General features: G+C 47.3%; 1 protein-coding gene and 1 long non-coding RNA gene across 2 annotated transcripts in view; one reads left to right on the top strand and one right to left on the bottom strand.

Moving 5' to 3' along the window:
- The window catches only part of LOC310712760, a 63,741-nt gene extending 59,232 nt beyond the window's left edge, over window positions 1–4,509 (top strand). The window contains exon 3 of the long non-coding RNA XR_014528992.1: window positions 4,439–4,509. This is a non-coding gene — a long non-coding RNA (uncharacterized lncRNA). The remainder of the gene's footprint in view (window positions 1–4,438) is intronic.
- The window catches only part of MEIS3 (Meis homeobox 3), a 79,216-nt gene extending 61,032 nt beyond the window's left edge, over window positions 1–18,184 (bottom strand). The window contains exons 1-3 of the mRNA XM_083515944.1: window positions 16,662–18,184; window positions 13,283–13,485; window positions 1,625–1,772 (exon numbers count right to left, since the gene is read on the bottom strand). Of these exons, the coding sequence (XP_083372070.1) occupies window positions 1,625–1,772; window positions 13,283–13,485; window positions 16,662–16,673 (363 nt within the window). The 5' untranslated portion in view covers window positions 16,674–18,184. The remainder of the gene's footprint in view (window positions 1–1,624; window positions 1,773–13,282; window positions 13,486–16,661) is intronic.
- Between the last annotated feature and the right edge of the window lie 4,799 nt (window positions 18,185–22,983).

Below are 22,983 nucleotides of genomic sequence, written 5' to 3'. Positions count from 1 at the left end.
TTGAAGGTTGAACCTTCCTCAACCTTCCTCTCCCTCTAGCAGTGGGACTACAACTCCCATCAAATGTGACCACTGGCCAAGCTGGCCTGCTAAAAATAAAAACCTCCTCCTTGTTTAGGCAAGTCTACCCAGACATGTGATTTGATTATGCATATTTATTTATTTTTAAACCACTGGTTTTCTCTGCAATTTGGTCATTTTTTCCTGCTTCCTGTTTTGAAAGCTTGTTTTTCTTAATGAACGTTATACACCATTTCGTGCAAACAGCTTTGAGCCAAGTACAGTATATAACTCTTTGTTAAATGAAATAAAAATAAGAAATGGCTAACCAATTTATGGCGGCCTGAGCTTTCACGGGCCAGAATCCAGTTTGTTGGATGCATGAAGTCTCGAAATTTTGCCTCGATAAAGAAGTTGTTTTGAAGGAGCCACAGGACTCTCCACTGCCTCTGGCGAGTTAAGAGCTGCCTTTGGACAACCAAGTCAGGAATATTTTTCTAGAACCTGGTTCTGAATTATTTTTTTAAAAGACTACAAATACAGAGTAAAGGTAAAGGGACCCCTGACCTTTAGGTCCAGTCGTGGCCGACTCTGGGGTTGCAGCGCTCATCTCGCTTTATTGGCCGAGGGAGCCGGTGTACAGCTTCCGGGTCATGTGGCCAGCATGACTAAGCCACTTCTGGCAAACCAGAGCAGTGCACAGAAACGCCATTTACCTTCCCGCCAGAGTGGTACCTATTTATCTACTTGCGCTTTGGCATGCTTTCGAACTGCTAGGTGGGCAGGAGCAGGGACCGAGCAACGGGAGCTCACTGCGTCGCAGGGATTCGAACCACCGACCATCTGATCAGCAAGCCCTAGGCTCTGTGGTTTAGACCACAGTGCCATCTGCGTCCCTCTACAAAAACATACAAGTAGGCAATTTGGCTAAGGAACATTTTTAAGGAGTGGTAACTTAGAGATCACTGCACATGTTGACAGCAGTCACAAAATTAAAAGACGCCTGCTTCTTCGGAGAAAAGCAATGACAAACCTAGACAGCATCTTAAAAAGCAGAGACATCTCCTTGCCAACCAAGGTCCGTATAGTTAAAGCTATGGTTTTCCCAGTAGTGATGTATGGAAGTGAGAGCTGGAGCATAAAGAAGGCTGATCACCGAACAATGGATGCTTTTGCATTATGGTGCTGGAGGAGACTCTTGAGAGTTCCATGGACTGCAAGAAGATCAAACCTATCCATTCTCAGGGAAATCAGTCCTGAGTGCTCACTGGAAGGACAGATCATGAAGCTGAGGCTCCAATACTTTGGCCACCTCATGAGAAGAGAAGACTCCCTGGAAAAGACCCTGATGTTGGGAAAGATGGAGGGCACAAGGAGAAGGGGATGACAGAGGACGAGATGGCTGGACAATGTTCTCGAAGCTACCAGCTTGAGTTTGACCAAACTGCGGGAGGCAGTGGAAGACAGGAGTGCCTGGCGTGCTCTGGTCCAGGGGGTCACAAAAAGGCGGACATGACTAAATGACTAAACAACAACTTAGAGAAGATTTATTTGCACGTTCCTACTGCCCAGCATTCCCCAGCTCTGCCCTCCCTCCATCACCTCTCGTTCTCCAGAAACCAACCTGTTTGGCAAAGACGGCAATGTCTTCATTGAAGGAATCCGACGAGCAGACGTCTCCTCCCGGGTAGGAGCCAGAAGTGTCCCTGGGAGAACAGGTTGCCAGCTCACATTTTTCAAAGACCAGGGCCAGCAGCGGGAATAAGGGATGCCTGTTACACAAGAGGAGATGTTTAGGGCCTACCAGAGTGGGAGATCCAAAGCGAACAGCCAACATTTCAGCTCGGAACAGAAACTGGGACACAGCAGGTTTGGAAAGGAGTCGGAGGCTCGGAGTATAAGCTCTTCTTACAAAGCCTGGTGCTTTCCCCTCATTTCCTGACTAGCCACGCTGCCAGCATAAAGTGAGGCAAAAGGGCCCTTCGTGTTTGAGGCCATTTGAAAGGGAAAAACAAATTACTGTACATTAAAATTCATGGAAAATTGGGGGGGGGGGGGAGTTGCATTGGTTCTCATTATTTACTTTCCTCGGCAAGGCAGTGGTGGGAATGCTGCCTGGGGGTCATAGGGTTGTCTCCACCCAAGGTCTACTCAGAGTAGACTTATTGAAAATAATGGGCCTTAGTCATGCTGCCCAATTTCAGTGGATTATTCTGAATAAGACTTGACATTGGATACAACCCATAACCTGAAAACCCATATTGCTGCCATCGTCACTGATTTATTAACTGCCTTCTAAACCAGCATCTCCAGCCATATAAGACAAAAACAGAAAAACAACAATAATAACAGCAACAATTTTATTTTTTACACTCTGCCCATATATTTAACGCAAGACTAAAATCTTAACAAGTGGACATTTGTGGTAAAGACCCATTTGCCCATCCGGGAAGGCCTGTTGAAACAAAAAATTATTGGAGAGACGGTTGGAAACAATAAAAAATAAAAAATCATCTTCATATGCCCTGAGACCCACTTTTCCCCCATCTCAACTTCACATATGGGCCCCAGGACCCAGCCTTGGCTGTGAGAGGCTCTGTAGGCAAGCTCTCGTTCAGTAGAAGACACGTGGGAACCCAGAAAACTATAATCACGAATCGTGTCTGCCCGTATTATGGATCTGTTTGTCGTCTCTTACATCCCCTGACCCTGCCTTGGCCCACCAGCGCTGGAGACCTGTAAGCCGAGTTTGTAAACTGACAGACTCCATCAAACAGTGTGTGTGTGTGTGTGTGTGTGTGTGTGTGTGTGTGTGTATCAAGCAGTGTGAAGGCTGCAGAAGTCCTGTCTGGGATACGGCATATGACACGGCATGTTCACACCTCAAAGTCAGCACAGTGTGGCATCCTCGAGATATCCACCTTGCATGTGTGAAGGGAACTCCCCACCCAGTGAATAAAAACAGCAAGGACCGTGTGTGTGTGTGTGTGCAAGAAACAAAACCCAATTCCACAATACTTAAAATCCATGCAAAAAAATGCGATTTGGAATCTTGGTCTACGTGCCAAGTAATGTTCTAGAAGAAGAGCAAATTCTGAAAAAACGAGAGAGAAGTCGTTCAAAGGAGGGGGGGAGGCAGTATGTGGCTCTAAGAAACCGTTTCTGCTAGGATCACAGTTATTTCAAAGAGCTCATTTGGGGGTTCGGAGGGGAGCTCACTTCCATCCTGTTCTGTGATTTATGTCTTATGAGCAATGTCAACTGCAAACCAGTAACGGCCATCCTTCGGCTGCTTCCCCCCCCCCCCCAGCACACACATTTCCCCCCTAGATTTGGACGGATAGCTAGCAAGACAGAGTGTTCCCAGCCATACATTATACAAGTTCACGCACCATATGTTACACAAATATTTGTAGCTGAGGCCCAGCACGGTGTAGCTGTTAAGTGAGCGTCTCCACGGAACTTTTAGATCTCGTACGCAAAGCAAAACAAATCCCCCGCTACCCCCCAAGAAAGATGGGGAGGCAAAATCCTGCAACATTTCATCTCCTCTCTCCCTCTCTGCCCCGCTGCAAATTCCAAGAGGGGGAGAAAAAATTGCAAATTTAAACCATTGCCAGCTGGAAGTAGGGATCTGGGGGTAGGGTGTTGCAGGGCTGGGCATGGCGGCGGGAGGGGGGCAAATAACTTTTATGTCTCGCAGGGTGGAAAAAAAATATACTTGCTCTAAGACGACTGGAAAGCTTCAAACCGCACAGCGCAAGTCGAAGACGAAAGGAAGGGAAATCCATCACATTCCTCTTAGGCCAGTTGCTCCCCCCACCCCCAGTGACACTTTTAAACCAGTTTCTGCATTTCCCAACCTTGCTGGGGAGGGGGCAGAGGACTTTTGATTTAGGAACCAGATTCTACAGTGATTTCTGTCCTGGGCTAGAACTGGCAAGGGAGCGGAAAACATTATGAAAATGGTTTACAGGTGGTACATGACCCCAGTCAAGCTGGCAAAAATTTATCACTTGCCCGATAACAAATGTTGGAAATGTAAGGAGACTGAAGGTACCTTCTATCACCTTTGGTGGACATGCCCAAAGATTAAGGCTTTCTGGGAATTGATCTATAATGAAATGAAAAAGGTACTTAAAAGTACTTTCTATAAAAAACCAGAGGCCTTTCTCTTGGGCATTGTCGGCCAATTGGTGTCAAAGAAGGATAGAACTTTCTTTATGTATGCCACAACAGCAGCAAGAATACTCATCGCAAAGTATTGGAAGACACAAGATCTACCCACTCTGGAAGAATGGCAGATGAAAGTGATGGACTACATGACGCTGGCCGAGATGACAGGCAGAATCCGTGACCAAGGAAAAGAGACGGAAGAAGAATGGAGAAAATTCAAAAGTTATCTTAAGGACTATTATAAACTTGATGAATGTTAGAGTGTTGTGGTTTTCAGGAACAAAGGGATACAGTGATATAAGGTCAGATTATAGAGATAACTAAGATGACAGAGGTTGGAAAGGTTTATTTAGAAGTTGCTAAAAAATACTTTGGACATTGGGATGCAGAAAGGGGGGGTATGGGGGAGTCCCGGAAAAGAAGTTTATGAAAAAATGTTATGAAATTATACGTGTTTGTTGGTTTTTTATGTGTTTGTTTGTGTTTAAAAAATCTGTAAAACCAATAAAAATTTTATATATAAAAAAAAAAAGAACTGGCAAGGGAGCAGAATGTACGCCAAAGGGCAGTTTTTCGTGAAAATGAGGACCAGTCGCTAGGAATCACAAGTGCTGTGAGTGCTCTTGTGTTCAGATTGTGGGGCTTCCCATTGGGACATCTGGTTGACCCCCATGTGAACAGGATGCGGCCTAGCCAGACCTCAGGCCTACAAGGTTCTTCTGACGTTATTGTGCCGTCTTCAGAATCCGATTCCCAAATACTCTGGCTGATAACCCACAGCTAGGAAGAGAATTTTGAATTATTGGTTTTGAATTCTGGTGCTGGAGGAGACTCTTGAGAGTCCCATGGACTGCAAGAAGATCAAACCGATCCATTCTGAAGGAAACCAGCCCTGAGTGCTCACTGGAAGGACAGATCCTGAAGCTGAGGCTCCAAGACTTTGGCCAACTCATGAGAAGAGAAGACTCCCTGGAAAAGACCCTGATGTTGGGAAAGATGGAGGGCACAAGGAGAAGGGGACGACAGAGGACGAGATGGTTGGACAGTGTTCTCGAAGCTATCAGCTTGAGTTTGACCAAACTGCGGGAGGCAGTGGAAGACAGGAATGCCTGGCGTGCTCTGGTCCAGGGGGTCATGAAGAGTCGGACACGACTAAACGACTAAACAACGACAACAGGAAAAGAAACACTGGTTTTATTTGGGGTTGTGTGGATCGACCTGAGCTTTCCATACAAAAGTGCAAGAATTCGGTTCTCAGTGTCCTTCCCCTTAAGCTTGTCTTCTTAAAATGTAATTTCCTTTACACTTGAAAAGAGATATTTATATAATTATTCAACACAGCAAATATTTAACCATTCGCTCTATATAAAAAAAACCCAACCATGCAGAAATATTACATTTCCCAATAATCGGGTTGCTGAGAAGCTGAAGAGGGTGGGAGGATCTGAATTGCTTTTTTTTTCGATGGGCAAAGGGAGGGGGGCTTAGAAAGGGGTAATTCTTCTCTTCCACACCAGCCTTTCCCCCTCAAAAAAAACCCTACACCTTTCTCCTCCTAAGGACAGAGCTGTCAATTGGCTGGGGTGTGGGAGCGAGAAGACACAGCCCTGATACGCCAGCCCATAAGTCTCCCCGCAGGGGCAAAGATGTTAGCTGTGAGAAATTTGGTCATGAGAAGAGATCTTCTGACACTCCCCCCACCCCAAATCCTAGACAAGGTCCCATCGAAATCAGTGGGACTTACATCTATATAAACATGCATGGGACGAGAATGCTCCATGGGCTACATTGTGTGTTGTATTTTAAGCACAAACTTTTTTAAAAAAATGCAGTATGTTTACAATAAAGTTATGCCCTATACAGGGAGCTGGGATTGGCTGCAGATCTGCAATGGCTTTGGCCCCAGCCTGGAGGAACACTCTATCACAGGAGACCAGGGCCCTGCGGGACTTGACATCTTTCCACAGGGCCTGCAAGACAGAGCTGTTCCTCCTGGCCTTCGGTCCAGGCCCAGTTTGACCCCCCCCCCCATCTATGGGACCCTGTAAGTTACCTCTTTGGCCGTTTTATTGGCTCATGTGGGACCAACATGGATAGCTGGCCCTGGTGAATATTTGAGGTTCCTGAACCCTATGGTTGTAATTCGTGGGCAATTGTTTAATTTTACCCTGATTCTAATTTTTAAGCTGTATTTTAATCAACTGTTCGATTGTGTTTTAATGTATTTGATATTTGATGTTAGGTCATGGCCGGGGAGGGCGGGGTATAAATAAAAAAATATTTACTTACTTACTTACATTTGGTAAAAGGTAAAGGTAAAGGGACCCCTGACCATTAGGTCCAGTCGTGGTTGCAGCGCTCATCTCGCTTTATTGGCCGAGGGAGCCGGCGTTCAGCTTCCGGGTCATGTGGCCAGCAGGACTAAGCCACTTCTGGTGAACCAGAGCAGCGCACGGAAACGCTGTTTACCTTCCCGCCGGAGCGTTACCTATTTATCTACTTGCACTTTGACATGCTTTTGAACTGCTAGGTGGGCAGGAGCAGGGACCAAGGAACGGGAGCTCACCCCATCGCGGGGATTCGAACCGCCGACCTTCTGATCAGCAAGTCTTAGGCTCTGTGGTTTAACCCACAGCGCCACCCGCGTCCCCTTACATTTGGTAGCAAACCCCAAATCTACATCTGTGCGGTGTGAGCAAAACAATTGTTCATTAATGAGTCACCACAAAGTTTAGTCCTGTGCGTTTTAAAGAAGTCCTAGTCCTAACCCACGTTGACAGGGGATTTACTCAAACCCCATGGAACTCTTCAAGACTTAATTCTGAGTAAATGTACTGAGGATGCTGTCATTGCCCTTCGTCACAACTAAAGCTGAAGTCGTGGTTTAGGGCTGCAGCCCAGTGGTATAGCATTTGCCTTCCATGCAGAAAATTCCAGGTTTGATCCCAGAAGGAATCTCCAGGTAAGGCTAGGAGGGATCTCTGCCTGAAACCCCAGACCCAGAGAGCAGCTGCCAATCCGTGAAGACAATACCAGGTGAGACAGTGGCCTTACCCAATAGAAAGCAGCTTCCTAAGTCCTACACACTGTAACTGGGAAAGACGTTCCACTGAAATGAGCTGGACGTTGATTGCACTGCACATTTTGATGGATCATGTCCATTGTATGGAAGTTAAGTGGCACTGGGTTGTCTGCAACTGAGTCTTACGAAGTCCCATTGAAACCAATGGACCAAACTTAGTTTCAACAAGTCTCCTGTGAGTGGGACTAACATGAGATGCCACCCATGGAAGCAAATGGGACTTGCTTCCAAGTAAGGCAGAGACATCACCTTGCCAACAAAGGTCCGTATAGTTAAAGCTATGGTTTTCCCAGTAGTGATGTATGGAAGTGAGAGCTGGACCATAAAGAAGGCTGATCGCCGGAGAATGGATGCTTTTGAATTCTGGTGCTGGAGGAGACTCTTGAGAGTCCCATGGACTGCAAGAAGATCAAACCTCTCCATTCTGAATGAAATCAGCCCTGAGTGCTCACTGGAAGGACAGATCCTGAAGCTGAGGCTCCAATACTTTGGCCACCTCATGAGAAGAGAAGACTCCCTGGAAAAGACCCTGATGTTGGGAAAGATGGAGGGCACAAGGAGAAGGGGACGACAGAGGACGAGATGCTTGGACAGTGTTCTCAAAGCTACCAGCATGAGTTTGACCAAACTGCGGGAGGCAGTGGAAGACAGGAGGGCCTGGCGTGCTCTGGTCCAGGGGGTCATGGAGAGTCGGACACGACTAAACGACTAAACAACAAGAAGGCAGGTGAGGTCCCTAGGGTGCAATCCAAAGCCACGTGATGCCACAACCTTGCTGGAGCTTAAGCAGGCCAATGTCTGGTCAACACCTAGGTCACCTGAGAACTGTACAGACTTCCATCATGGGGGAAAACACTCAACGCGATCTCACAAATTGCCACCTTGCAGCTCCATCTTGTCCCCAGGTTCAGAAATAGACTGCACCTTTCCACCGTCACCCAGCTTCTTCCTGTTTTCTCTCTTGAGACACTCATTTGAAATTTGCCTCCTCCCTCCCAATCCCAAGAGATCAACGCATGGGACAATACATCCAAGCTGGAGTCCTCCAGATGTTCTGGACTCCAGCTCCCATCACTGATAGGACTGGGAGTCTAAAACATCTGAGGGGCCCCAGCTTGGACAAGGCTGGTCCACTCTTTTTACTCACAGAAGAGCTTGTGGAAGAGAGATTCCAGATGAGCAACGATTAAGTGTAGCTCACAATGAGGAGCAGAAAGAACACCTTTGCAACTGGAAGCTGGCATAAAAAAGTACCATATTTTTCGCTCTATAAGACTCACTTCTTCCCTCCTAAAAAGTAAGGGGAAATGTGTGTGCGTCTTATGGAGCGAATGCAGGCTGCGCAGCTATCCCAGAAGCCAGAACAGCAAGAGGGATCACTGCTTTCGCTGCGCAGCGATCCCTCTTGCTGTTCTGGCTTCTGAGATTCAGAATATTTTTTTTCTTGTTTTCCTCCTCCGAAAACTAGGTGCGTCTTGTGGTCTGGTGCATCTTATAGAGCGAAAAATACGGTACTTGGAGAAGGCTTATCTAGCCACCCAACCCATCTAAGCGGCTCCTCGGGCCAGCAATGTTGCTATGGGCTCTGAAGTTGTGTTCATAACCAGCATGCCAGCTTCCCAAAGTAATCTGGCCACTGTGCAACACAGTGGCGTAGCGTGGGTTGTCAGCACCCGGGGCAAGGCAAGTAATTTGCGCCCCCTAACCCTTGGATTTGCGCCCCCTAACCCTAACCCCCAGATGTTGCGCCCGGTGCGGCCGACCCCCCTGCACCCCCCACGCTACGCCACTGGTGCAACAGGAAACTGGACTAGCTGGGCCATTGGCCTCATCCAGCAAGCTGATCTGATATTCTTATGTTCTTACAAGGACCCTGTTCGCAATCCAGATATATAGGAACCTCTGCAGTATCACAGGGACCTGACTGGGGTGTGCTGTGCCAATCACACAGTGTTTCCTGCATGAGCTGGAGGCAGGGCGTTTGTGGTGGCCTGGGAAAAGCCTACCGAAGTGGCTTCTCCCACATGGCCACTGCGCATGGGAAACTGAGAAGCACACTGAAGCATCTACCTCAGCCTATCTCTGTGGGGCGGCCATGATGGTTGCACTGACAACCTAGAAGAGTGGTTTATGGTCACCCAAGCTGCTTGTGGGACATAGCCTGAGAACCCAAGAGGAAGCAACCAGCAAAAAGCCAGAGGTTAACGGAGCTTCCTTCTTCAGTGGCAGTGTATCCCAGGAAACACTGCTGGCAAACAGACAATTGGGGAGGACAATTAATTTCATTAATTAATTGTTGGTCTTAAAGGTTCTCAGACCTGGGTAACCACCTTGAGCCAAGCATACATTTGGGGACCCATTTCTCTATTATTATTATTATTATTATTATTATTATTATTATTATTATCTCTTCGGTGGCAGTGCTGCCGTTGCGACCCATCTTAGATCAGGCCTTGACCAGTTCAGCAGTGAAAACATATATGAAATGGATGGAAATGAAATATAAAATAGATTTAGATTGGGATATGCAGGAAAATAGAGTAAATATAAAGAACAGCAGAAAGAGGGGGAGTCAAAATATGATATGTAAAGATGGTTCTGTTTGAAATGTTTATTTGTCATAAATGTAAATAAATAAATAAATAAGTAAGTAAGTAAGTGACCAGGCCTTGACCAAATAGTGAGCCCTGACCCAGTGGCGTAGCGTGGGTTGTCAGCACCCGGGGCAAGGCAAGTAATTTGCGCCCCCTAACCCGGTAGGGGCAGAGAGCTGCGAGTGTGAGCGCGCCCCCCCCATGTTGCGCCCGGTGCGGCCGGCCCCCCCTGCACCCCCCACGCTACGCCACTGCCCTGACCAACCAGCCGAATGCCATTGAACTAGACCTGCCACTGTCGGAAACAGGACACTGGGCAAAGCGGACCTTTTGTCCGATTGAGCCGGGTTTGTGTTCTAATGCCAAACTAGCTCTACTCGCAGTCAAAGTGCTCCAAGAAGCACATCCCAGAATCAGGTTTTGAGTCAACTCGCTTCAAAAAACGTAACAAGGGAAAAAACCCCAAAACGCCTACTAAACTTTTCAAAACTGTCATTTGGATTTTTCCTTCTTGGGTGCTCAAATAATTCCAAATCCATGAGGGTGTGGGTCTGGGTGTGCCGCATCCATGCCCACTCACAAAATCATGCCTGCACCTACACACACACACACACTTCACCTCTGCCATGAAAAAAAACTGCAGCACAAAGCCCGATCTGGAGATCCCCACCTGTTCGCTGGGACCGATCCAGCGCAAAGAGCAAGAAAAGGCACTTTGTAAAACGCTGCATGCTCTCTCTCTCACACACACACCGCGGTGAAAAATAATTTTAATGCCCGTATTAATAAATGCCTTTTTCAACTGGGGGTGGTGGTCTGTAGGAACTCCTTGTGGGGATTCTACAAGGATCATGTGGGATGAAACGAAAAGACCCTTTAACACTCAAGCTCCCCTTTTCCGGAGTGCCCAGCCTTGCGCCTCTGGGAAGCTCACAGCTTATAACGGAGCTGGCGACTCCGTCTTTGGATCCAGTTCACACGGGATCCAGGAATTCGTCACACATCCCGAAACAGATTCCTCCTCCTCCCGCTCAAAAGCTCCTGCTGCAAATCCTCTCACCCCTCGCAAACTTGCTCTGAGGGGTGCTGTTGGTCCCGTTTTACAGACGGGGGGACTGAGGTTGGAGCTGGTGGGGGGGGCGAGGAAAGAGAAGAGAGTGGCTGGACTGTTTTCCCCTAGGACACAGCTGCCTCCCCGCCTCGCCATTCCTTCGTTGATGCCCCAAATCTGAGTCAGCTGCCTCTTCTCAAACCGGGGAGGGGCCACGTCTGCAAAGCACACCGGGGAGGGTCTGATCCTTGTCTGATTCACACGGAAGCGCTCTTATTTTCAGTCACTCTCTATATTTTTTTAATCCTCTCCACCAGCCTTTCAGCTGAGCTGCGCACTTTGGAGTCCCTTTCTGCTGGGATCTCAACCGGAGGATGATAATAGCAGCAATGATGATGATGATGATGATGATGTGGAGGAAGAGGAGAGGCTGAGGCTCAGTGGCAAAGCACCCGCTTTTCACGCACCCCGGCATCTCCCCTTGGGGTGCGGGTTCGAATCCTCCCCTGCCCGAAACCCTGAGAATCATTGCCGCTGCCAGCCCGAGCGGGCAAGACACAGCCAAATGGATGGGGCCTGACTCAGGATAAAGCAGGTCTCGGTGTCCCTGTGCCCTCCCATCCCGCCTCCCCGGCGTCCTCCGCTTTTGCCAACCTGCCGCCCTCCGGGCTCTCCACAGCTAGCCGTGGCTCAGTAGATGCGCATCTGTTGCGCATCGAAGAAGGTCCCGGGTCCGATTATCCATGGCATCGCCAGGTAGGGCTGCGGGGAAACCCCGTCTGAAACCCCGGAGAGCCAGGTTTCCGAGCTAGCTGGACCCGATGGACTTGGAATAAGGCACCTTCCTCGTGTTCTGTCATCTGCCTTTCCGAGGTCTTAGTGAAATCCGGAGATTTCAAGAGTATAAACCTCCGTCGCTCGCCCGCTTCTTATTTCTTACGGTCGTCGGAGGGTTCGCCCCTATTCCTCTGAGTCTAGCAGGAAACAAAATGACTTTCAGAAGCGGGGGGGGGGGGGCTATACTGTAGTATTGGTGGAAACTAAAAAAAGAGGCCGGGGAATCTCGAGAGCATTTCATCTGCTGTGGAAATCCTGAGACGCGCAGCCAAAAAGAGGAACGGACCTTTTGGAAAGGAGGAGGAAAGACCCACCTGAGACTGGGAGTCGTAAACGCACAGCAGGAAGGAAAATCTAGCTAGCCAGCAACAGGAGACGCGAATCCTATCATTCCTTGGCATGAAGAAACATGCGGAATGGAGAGCGCGCGAGAGAAAGATCTACAGCACAACCCATCCTTTTCGCCCCACGGAGAAAAGCGCGAGGATAAAGTGAAGTCTTAGAAACCGCAGACGCCCAAATAAATCTCGAGGCGCGCAGATGTGCTAGAAATCCCACGCACCTTGAGCGGATTTCTAAACAAGAAGAGCCTGCGAAACCCAGGCAGAAAATGCCGCTGTAAATCAAAGTCTGTCTGGTTGGAGTCACCAAGCAAACCAATTACGACCTTAGAGGGAGAGGACAGTTAATTCAGGCTGCGGTCCTCGGCAGACTTACTCGGGAGCACATAGGAAAAATACTAACGAATAAACACCCAGAGGATCCGGCTGCAAAAAAAAGGATAAAGTGTGCGCGAGACTGGGGGGTGGTGGGGTGGGGGTGGGGGACCCCACTATTTACGCTCCCTGGGAAAAGCAAGACGGGGAGACCCGCAGGGAAGCCACGTCCCACCGAATCGATCAATTAAGCAAACACGGTAATAAGCCTCTTTCACGGGGGAAGGGGGGGAGCCTGAGGACAGATCTACCGGAAGGGAACATCTTCGATCCGCTAAGAGTTTGTGTGTGAGAGCGAGATCCAGCTGAATTTAGAGAAATATCCCGGTAGGAATATATCAGATTTGCGGTCGGGTCGCCTGCACGTCTATCTTGGAAGCAACCCCTGTGGCTTCAGAGAGGCTTCCTTCCAAGTGAGCGCAGCACGATTCCTCGGGAGTAAGTCCTCCGTGCAAGCAGGAGCAGGATCCGCCTGGTTCACCCCGAAGTAATCGAGCAAGCGGCGGGGGTGCAGCCGCTGCAAGCAAGTTTTGAGTCTTCCTGCGGCCCGTTTCCTTGGGTGGAAAGCCCCCTGGAGCACAGAGGCATTTACTCCCGAGGAGGCAGGCTTCGGATCGAGGCGCACATGTTCCTACCCTTCTCCTCCCTTTCTCCAATATCCAAAGAGGGTTTGGGGAAGAGGAGGGGGACCGATCCCCGATGCCAAAGAGTTGCGCGCACAAGTTTTCAAGGCGAGTTGGGCTCATCATCCGAACCTCTGCCAAACCCCATCCTCCCCCCCCTCCCGCCGTCCTTCCTCGAGGGACTGAGCGGGATCCGGACTCACCCATAAATCTCATCCTTCTCTCTCTTCAAGGCGTCGTTGGTGCCCAGCCCCGGGGGCAAGCCGGGCCGGTGGTTCACTCCGGCGGATCCGTAAGGGCCCCCCTGGTTCAAAGCGTGGTGTTGCAGACCCCGGCCCGTGTGTGGGTCTCCAAAGCCCGGCAGAGAGACCCCGTCCATTCCGGCGTAATGTACCAAGTCATCGTACTGGAGGTAAAGAAGACCCAGGTGCGAAAACGGGGCAAGGTGTGGGGCAAAGAGAGACAGACACAGAGAGAGAAAGTTTAGACATCCGATCTAGGCGCATTCAGCCAATTTCGCATCACCAAAGGACGAATAAATGCCACAGCCAAACACCAGGGAAACCCATATCTGAGCACGCCTAAAAAGTCACATTCGTGTGTGAGATATAAAGAAAGATGCCTTTTAAATGACCGACTTTTAAAAAGCAAATTTTTGGAAGGTTTTCATCTCAGAGAGGAACTTGGGGCGAAGTATTGAGGGGGGAGCACAAACATACAGACACAAGCCTTGGTTATTATCTAAATCTCCCCGCATTTTGATCTTTTCCCACCGACTTCCCCGAGTTTTCCACTTGGGTCGAGCATTTGCTACTTTTGTTTGTCGTTCTTCTGCACCCCCTCAAAATAAATTAAAATTAAAATAAAGCTTAGCAGCAGCAGCGTCCATACACGAACGGCCAGTTTTGCCCTTAATCCTCCACTCAGGAGACCCCCGGCCATTTCTTCCCAGCCGCCCCTCACAACAGCCCCCAAACTTTCGCCATCCCTCGCCACAAATGTGCCCTCTTTTGTGCCTTCGGCCACTTAAGTCAATTTCACGCCAGCGCTCGTCAATTTCACGAAGCCGGCCTTGTTAATTCCAGCCTCCGTCTCCAAGGCCTGCGCGCAGCGTCGCGCTCCCAAGTACTGGGCGCCGTAGTCTCTATCCCCCCCCCAGCCCCCTACAAAACACAGCCGCTAGAAGAAGACCCCCACCAGTTCTCCCCCTCCCTAAAAAAAAGTTACTTGCAAATCAGGTGGGGAAAGCTGCTAATTTCGCTTGCAGTTTGACGCACCCTCAAACTGCAAAACACCTTCCGCACATACAAGGGAAAAATAATCTAGCTTCCTTAAACCTCAGTTGCTTTTGTTTTTTCTAGTGGCTGCATCGCTTCTCTGCAAACTTTAAAAGAAGTGAGAAAGCCTTTCTCCTAGCCGGGGAGGCACTGAACTTTGGAGATATCAAACTCACGCACGCACACAGCCATACTCCTGTCCTGGGACTGGACTGTCCAAGAAGGAATTTTTAATTTTATCATCATTTTAACACTGGGAATCTGCCTGATTTCCACGCTTCCTGCAAGCGGGCTTTTAAATAAGCTTGTATTTAATTCCTGAATGAACTGTCCCGTCGTCCCCCCCGGTTACTCGCAGGCCATCTTCATCTTTTCCCCGACTGGCTGTCCCCCTTAAGAAGAAATCAACACCTACATCTTTTTGCCCCAATCTCTCTCTCGCTCGCTTTTTTTTTTCCTCCTTAAAGGGAGCACAGTCAACCCCTTTATAACTCCTTAAACCCCGCCAGGCACTTTTCGAAACTTCAGTGTTCTTTTTAAATAGAACAAAAACATTCTCTTCTTCTCCCATCTCCCGCCCCCCTTTCGTGGGGAAAGGGAGGGGGCAAAAAAAGAGAAAGTGTGAAATTTTTTCACCCTGCCAACTATTCTTATTTAAATCATGCCGTATCTCATGCTCTTATGGGCCGCTTGACGTTATTTTTCTCTCTCTCGTTTCGCAAAACCTCGCTTGAAACTCCACAGACCTCTCTTTCAACGGGTGCAAAATACACAATTTCAAATAAATAAATGAACGGATGCCTTTTAAATGCCCCACATAAGCTCTGTGCATGGGACTCTTGAACAACAACAGCAACAGTAATTTAAATTGTTCAGGTGTAGGTGATGGTAACAAATGCTGGCTGCAAAACTATTAAGCACACTCATATTTTGAATTATCTTAGAGTTTCTCCTAGGTGCAAGTATGTGAAGGATTTCCAACACACTCACACCCTTCCGCTTTTGCCTAGAGAAACAGTCGATTTCTAAAGTTTGAAAACTTAGTCAGAATGGACAGGATTTTTTTAATAAAGCGGCAGAGATTCTCTTTGAATTAAAAAATGTTGGTGCAGGCTTGCTATAGAGAAGTTGGGTGGGTGGGGAAAAAATCGAGAGACTTTTTTGCAGAAGGAAGTAGCTCGTTCTGTCTCTGTTGCAAGGAATTGTAGTTCCTCCAGTCCCCAACGCAATGGATGAATTTCAAAATAGCGGGGAGGGGGTGGGTACTGAAGCGTTCCCCCATACAAAATAAATGGTGGCGGTTTGGGAATTAGAGTCCCATGAAAAGTTTCCTGAATTTCTTACAACCGGCCACATTGAAGACACATTAACCTCAGCCTTTCAGACCGGCCAGATCTTTTCTGCCGCTCCACGGAGGGGGGTCAGAGGAGAAAAAAAGGAGTCGAAAAACTTCAGAAAGGCATCGCAAAATGCCACAAAGCAGCCCCATTGAGGCTTTCAAATGAGCAACGTGGAATCAAAGCAAAAAGGCTAGACTGAGAAAGTCAAGGAATAGTTTGCCCTGCCTGAGAGAGGTTTTGTCCCCGGCTGCTTTTTCGGTTTTGTTCTTAAGTGGTATACCCAATGCATCTATTTTGCTCAAATTTGCTATAGGGACGCTTCAAAACACCGCTCAATATTTAGTTTATTTTGTTGTTTTTTAAGCCATCTCTCTTAAACCACAAAGTTAACCCGTGAACAATGCGTGCCTCTATTTATACCGACTAGGGGTGACAGCTAATATACTGGAAATGAAAATGTTTTTAAATATATATATATTTCCAAAGTGGCATTCCTCTCTCTTTTCTTTTTCCCCATCCAAAAAAATTTCATTTGACACTTGCCAATCAAACCCCGGGGTGGGCGGAGGAAGGGAAGAGATAAATATTTACAAATAAGAAGTTGAGATGGGAAGTGTTGAAGGAAGGAGGGATGAAGGCTGTTTTAAAGGCAGCAGACAGGTTCAAGCCCTGTCTGAGTTTATCGCTGTGAGTTCTAGAGTTACTAACTTCACAAGCCACAAAGTTATTTTTTCTTTTCCTAAAGAGCAGGCAATAAGAAAACTATATATCTATAAACACACACACACACACACACACACACAGATCTATCATTCCTTTTTTTTTACTTGTTGAGTTTTTGTCGTGTGCTTCTAAGAGTTTAGGCCAGAAAATAAGACATCTTTCAGAACAGATTTCGCAAACAACACCGAGTTCTATCCCCAAAACACATTATTATCACCGTCCTCCTCCTCGCCATCACTTACCCTTTGTGCCATCAGACGCTGGGAAGTTTGTTCTCTCGGGCTTTCTTTCCTTCTTCCTTCTCCCCCTTGGGGGGAGGCGGCTCTGGGGGGCCAGAGAAACTTCAGTCCTTTCCAAAGAGGAGATCTTTCATTTTGGGTTCCTCTCTGACCCCATCGCTCCAAGAAGACCAACCAAGTGAGAGATGGAAACTGTTTCAAACAGTTTGGCTTTTGTTGCTTTCGGGTTGGGTTTTTTTGTTTTGGTGGGTTTAGGAAACAACCTATTTTCCTTTCAGGGACGGCCGGTTTCTCTGTGGATCGCTCAGCAGCAAGAAGAATGTTTTTTTTTTAAAAAAAAAAAATAGCCCCCCCAAAAAAAGAGAGAGGGGGAAAAAATCTAACCTTTTACACTCACACACACGTACAGATATAGAAAACAAACCTAAGCCAGCTTGCTAGTGAGGTTGCCGGGATGACAGATCTGCGTGGATGTGTTTGCATGTGGGGGGGGGGGGAAGGCTAGAGTTCCTTATTTCCTTCCTTGCGGGTATCTTCTTCCTCCCAAGTAGACCCTTTCTTCTGCCTTTTGGCTGTCGTAGCTGCCCATCAAGTGCTGCGAGGTGTCAGACTTCAAGTGACTGATGGTCCTCGTAGGGGGAAAAAAATATCAACAACCCGGTGGTAGTTTGAAATTGGAAGGGGGGGGGGAGGAGAGAGAGAGAGAAAGAGAGAGAGAGAAGGGGTGTGTGTGATGATCAAACACCACCACCCCCTTCTCCAGAACACTCCTTTCTCTCTCTCCCCCCTTTCTTTTCTTTTCTTCCCCCCTTCTCCTTCTCCTCTCCTTTTAAAAGATGGACATCGACTCTCTCTTCTTCTTCTTCTTCTCTCTCTCTCTCTCCCCCCCCCCGGCTCCTTTCTCCTCCCTCTCCCCTTTTAAATGGTCGTGGCTTCAATCCTATCAAAGCAAGGAGACAGGAATGAAAAGGAAAACCGGGTGGGGGGGAGGATGGAGAGAGAGAGAGAAGAAGAAGAAGAGGAGGAGGAGAGTAGGTGCAAGAAGGGAGGTGTGGGGGGGCTCAGAGGTTCCAAAAAGCCCCCCCACCCAGCATCTCCACCAAGGAGGATTCAGCTCCCACAACACACCCCAGCCCCCTCTGCTCAGCAAACAGAGGAGCTGGGGCGGGGAATTTGGGGGGGGGGACGCACACAGAGAGAATATGGGCTTGTCAGTTTCCCCTCCTCTTAAAGCAGCAGCGGACCTGGCGAGGAGGATGAAATTGACGAGGCGCCCTCTCTCCTGGCTGGGAGTTTGGATTCTAAAAAAAACCACGATGGCTATTTTTAATCTATCTATAGATATATCTCTTTTTTAAAAAGAAAATAATCAATCAAATCGGTTGCCTGCGGTTTCCCTTCGTTGCCTGTCTCTGTTCCTTTGGTGTCTGTTTTGCCTTCTGTATATGTGGAAAGAAGAAGAGGAGGGGAGAGAGAGGGAGAAAGAAAGAAAGATGCTCTCTCTCGTGCGCTCTGGTTCTCTCCCTCTCTCTCTCTCTCTCTCAGCTTCACAGCCCTGAGCTATGAACACATCCGGAAGTAGAAGGGTTTTTTCTTTAACTCGTTCTCTGCCTGCCTGCCTCCTCCTCCTCCGATGGGAAAGAGAGGAGGTTATCAGCTGAGCGAGGGGTCCTTCTGGCGGACGAGACAGGCGGCAGGGAGACTCTCCCTTCTCGCCCGAGTAGCGTCAGGAGCCGGCCTGCCTCCTTCCCCTGGGCTGGCCCCAGTTGCTCCCCGAGATTTCCCTCTTTTGGACTTTAGGGGCAGCCGCTCCCCAGAGTTTTTTTAAGCCCCGGCACCTATTTCTGAGGTTGCCGCTAAAAAATAATAAAATAAAATAAAATAAAATAAAATAAAATAAAATCCAGCCCTGGTAGGTCAGGGTTGTCACCTTGTTGTGGGGTGCTTCCCCCCCCCCAAAAAAAACTGGCATTCAGGATTTTAGCAGGTAAAGGCTTTCCCTAGCAAGGAGATGTGCCGATCTTGTTATGCTCCGCAGTGCCACTCAAAACACCTGGCACCCCGAGCCCTAGACAAGTGAGCAGGTCTTGCCGGGTCAACGCTGAGCCACAGCCAACAGAACCAGGCAGGTGCCTGTCAGGGGAGCCACAGAAGTTAAACTACTTTCTCTCGGGAGTGTAGACACACCCAAGACACCAAGGAGCAACCAGGAGGGGGAGAGATCTGGATTAACACCCAGCAGGGAGAGAGGTCTAGCTCCTGATCCTAACTGCTGGACCCAAGTCCTGTCGGCCTGGTGATGTTGTTCCCTAAAACCATGGACTATGTACTTCCCGCAGCTTAACTGTGGTTAGTTAATTAGTATGGCTTGATCATTGTGCATGCCCCTTTGCAGATGGGCCAGGGTATAAATTATTATTATTATTATTATTATTATTATTATTATTATTATTATTATTAAAGCCAAATCACCAACAGCGTCATCTAGGGGAGTAACTGTCACAGCAAGTACAACCGTTTTGTATCTCCGGATGAAGGGTGGGTATACAAATTTAAATCATCATCACCATCATCATCATCATCAAGTTAACAATTTTATTGTAGGAAGAGTTTTCTCTGGTTAATCCAACTTAATCAGATGTATAAAGTGGACAGTGAAGAAGTTGGGGCATCCAGATGAGCTGACTAGGGAGGGTTTTCAAAGTGAAATTAAGATATGCACAAACACTTTCTGAAATCAAAGATACTGCGCACAGGAAGCAAACAAGATCGGAACATGAAGGATCTCCAAGTCTTGCCAGAGAATCAGGCACATTAAACTATGTGGAGGGAAGTGAAGTGTGGCCCTTTGAAGATTAATTCTCGACACTGTGTTTGAGGTGCGTGTACGATGGAAAGAGAGGATCAGTGTGCGTACAAAATGTAACAAAAGAGGCCTCTGCCCCAGGAGTTTAGAATCTAAAATTTGACATGGGGAAGCAACGGAGGAGTAGGCAGAAAACGGAAGCGAGACCTGTAGATGGGACCCTATGAACTGAAAACACAGACATTAAAAGTACCTTTGTTATCCACAATAATCTTCCTATAAAAAACAAAGAAATTGTAAGCAAGAGCAAACAGGGGGGAAATAATTACACATGTTTACAATGTAACACGGGGACTAAATTTCATGAATCTGCACAAGATATTATGTATTTTATTGACTCGTTTTTAAATACATAAAAACAATAAATATGAACACTTCTATTCTTTTCTTTTAGATTTATTAAGTTATCTCAGAATAGCAGTCAATTATATGAATTTGGAGGAGAGGATGGAGCCGGTTTACTAATTTTCTTCGCAGAAAGCAGTACCAGGAAACATCCGCCAGTCACTTCTCTGAGAAATTACCACCTAGGTTTGCTTTGAATTAAAACAGGTTTTTGCTTCTTGCTTTTTCCCTCCCCCTGTTCCTTTTGGCCCCTGTTCCCTGCCACGGATGAGGGAGAGATAAGTGTCTGTCAAGGCAAAATTGGCCTTGGCTTGACGCGCTGATTACCCAAGATTGTTAGTTTCAGATTTGAGGAGTACCCATGATGGATAACAGTAATCACTGCTTGGGTCTTTAGCAGGGATGGACAAATTTGCCAGTTTTGGTTTCTCTCAGATTCTCATTGTTCTAATCTTAAATTCAGTTCTCCACATTGCAGCGTTGGTTGGCAATTTTAAAAAAGAATCCTCATGAAAATTTGCAAGCATTTTAGTGTGTTTTTCTCTCAATTATGTATTTTTCTCTCAATTATTTTCTCTCTTGGTATTTGCAATTTTGCCGGACACACATTTCTCCAAGTGATTTCCTTCAATATAATGCATTGTTCCATGCTATCACTGACACACGCTCTTCGACGCACACTTCCTCGTATCTGAAGTAGTGTGCATGCACACGAAAGCTTATACCAAGAACAAACTTAGTTGGTCTCTAAGGTGCTACTGGACAATTTATTTTATTTTATTTTATTAGATATTTTGACTTCCCCTTAAATTTTGAACATTTTGCACGATTTTTTTCAGGCAGGATTCAGTTGGAGAACTGCATCGCAAAATTCAGAGAAGCGCAAATTTCAAAGGCTGGTTTTGGTTTGCATATTGCATATTTCAGGAAGTATGAACATAAGAACACTGGAAGAGACTGCTGGATCAAGCCAGTAGCACAACTTGTCTAACATTACTCCATCCCAGAAGCTAACCAGATGCCTTAGTCTGCAGACAGCTTCCGGGTCATGTGGCCAGCATGACTAAGCCGCTTTTGGTGAACCAGAGCAGCGCACGGAAACGCCATTTACCTTCCCGCTGGAGTGGTACCTATTCATCTACTTGCACTTTGAGGTGCTTTCGAACTGCTAGGTTGGCAGTAGCAGGGACCGAGCAATGGGAGCTCACCCCATTGTGGGGATTCGAACCGCTGACCTTCTGATCGGCAAGCTGGGCATGTTTAGCCTGGAGAACAGGAGGTTAAGGGGTGATATGATAGCCATGTTCAAATATATAAAAGGATGTCACATAGAGGAGGGAGAAAAGTTGTTTTCTGCTGCTCCAGAGAAGCGGACACGGAGCAATGGATCCAAACTACAAGAAAGAAGATTCCACCTAAACATTAGGAAGAACTTCCTGACAGTAAGAGCTGTTCAACAGTGGAATTTGCTGCCAAGGAGTGTGGTGGAGTCTCCTACTTTGGAGGTCTTTAAGCAGAGGCTTGACAACCATATGTCAGGAGTGCTCTGATGGTGTTTCCTGCTTGGCAGGGGGTTGGACTTGATGGCCCTTGTGGTCTCTTCCAACTCTATGATTCTATGATTCTATGATTCTATGATTCTATGATTCTATGAAGTCCTAGGCTCTGTGGTTTAACCCACAGCGCCACCCGCGTCCACATGTGCACTGAACCAAATTCCTCCTCTAACCCTTCTATTTAGAAAGTCTTGATGGATAGTAGCATTGGGCCCCGGAGTTTTGTTCTACAAGGGTTAATTCACTCGCGCATAACTTGGTCACTCCACACATGTGAGCAAATGCGTGGACTGCGGTGCACTGAAAAGCATGGAGCTTGAAATTAGATGATGAGAGTCAAAACCCACATCATTCTGCAGACACATTTGTGTGACAATGTGTAGTACCTTCTCTGTATCTAATCTGCTTCATCCTCTCTTTCTCTCCGACATACACACACCCAGAGCTACAGCAGATTGTATACTCAAGAGTTGACCCATTAAAATTAGTTGGCACGGCTATCTGAATTTCGTCTGTTTCAATGGGTCTGTTCCGATACAACTCGTACATCCTGTTCTACGTGTCTACACAAATCTCATTTGCACAATCTAACAGTTGGCTAATATTTATTCCCCCCCCCGGCTTTCCTTATTGAATCCTTCCACGAGCTCTTCTGCTCCTAGGAATTTTGCAACAGCTTGTTCTTTTATTTCCATTTTTTTAAATAAACAAAAACTCCTGAGCAATTGGAATGTTCGTGGACATTCCGTCACCCATCAGCAGCTAAAACCAGATATCTATACAGCGCATATATATGTTGACAAAGTCGCAGCCAATAACTATGGGGATTTTAAAGGCTGCAGCTTATATTTACTTCATGTGTTGGTCATGTTTGTCTGATTTGGAGAGGGATTCCCCCACCCCCTGAAAATCTTCACATTCTGAGATTTGAAAATCTCAGCTGTCTCTCTACCTAAAAGATGCAGCCTAGGTCCCACGTACCCATGGGACCACATCTCCTGGTATGCCCCGTGGAGGACCTTAAGGTCCACAAATGGCAACACTTTGGAGGTCCCAAGTCACAAGGTGGTTAGGTTGGTCTCAACTAGTTGCCAGGGCCTTTTCAGTACTGGCCCCGACTTGGTGGAACGCTCTGTCACAAGAGACCGGGGCCCTGCGGGACTTGACATCTTTCCGCAGGGCCTGCAAGACAGAGCTGTTCCACCTGGCCTTTGGTCGGGGTTCAGTCTGACCCTTATGTTTTCCCTCCCCTTATGGTTTTGATCTATGGGCTACTTTGAAAATGAGGCTGCATTTTAAATTGCATTTTAACCTGTATTTTAAATTGGTCCCCCCCCCCCATTATGATTTTACTGTAATTTTACTGGTGTTAGCAGCCCTGAGCCCAGCTCTGGCTGGGGAGGGTGGGGTTTAAATAAATTTTATTATTATTATTATTATTATTATTATTATTATTATTATGCGTATGCAAATAACTGTAGAATTTTGAATAAGTTCTTGTTGTGTGGAATGGCAAATTGTATGCAGTTCGTTAAGCATGGGCATAGCCAGGAACTTT

Source organism: Podarcis liolepis (genome assembly GCF_965112155.1).
Source record: "Podarcis liolepis genome assembly, chromosome: 7".
NCBI classification, from domain to species: domain Eukaryota; kingdom Metazoa; phylum Chordata; class Lepidosauria; order Squamata; family Lacertidae; genus Podarcis; species Podarcis liolepis.
Note: the sequence above shows the minus strand (reverse complement) of the source record. Positions and strands in the feature narration are given on the sequence as shown.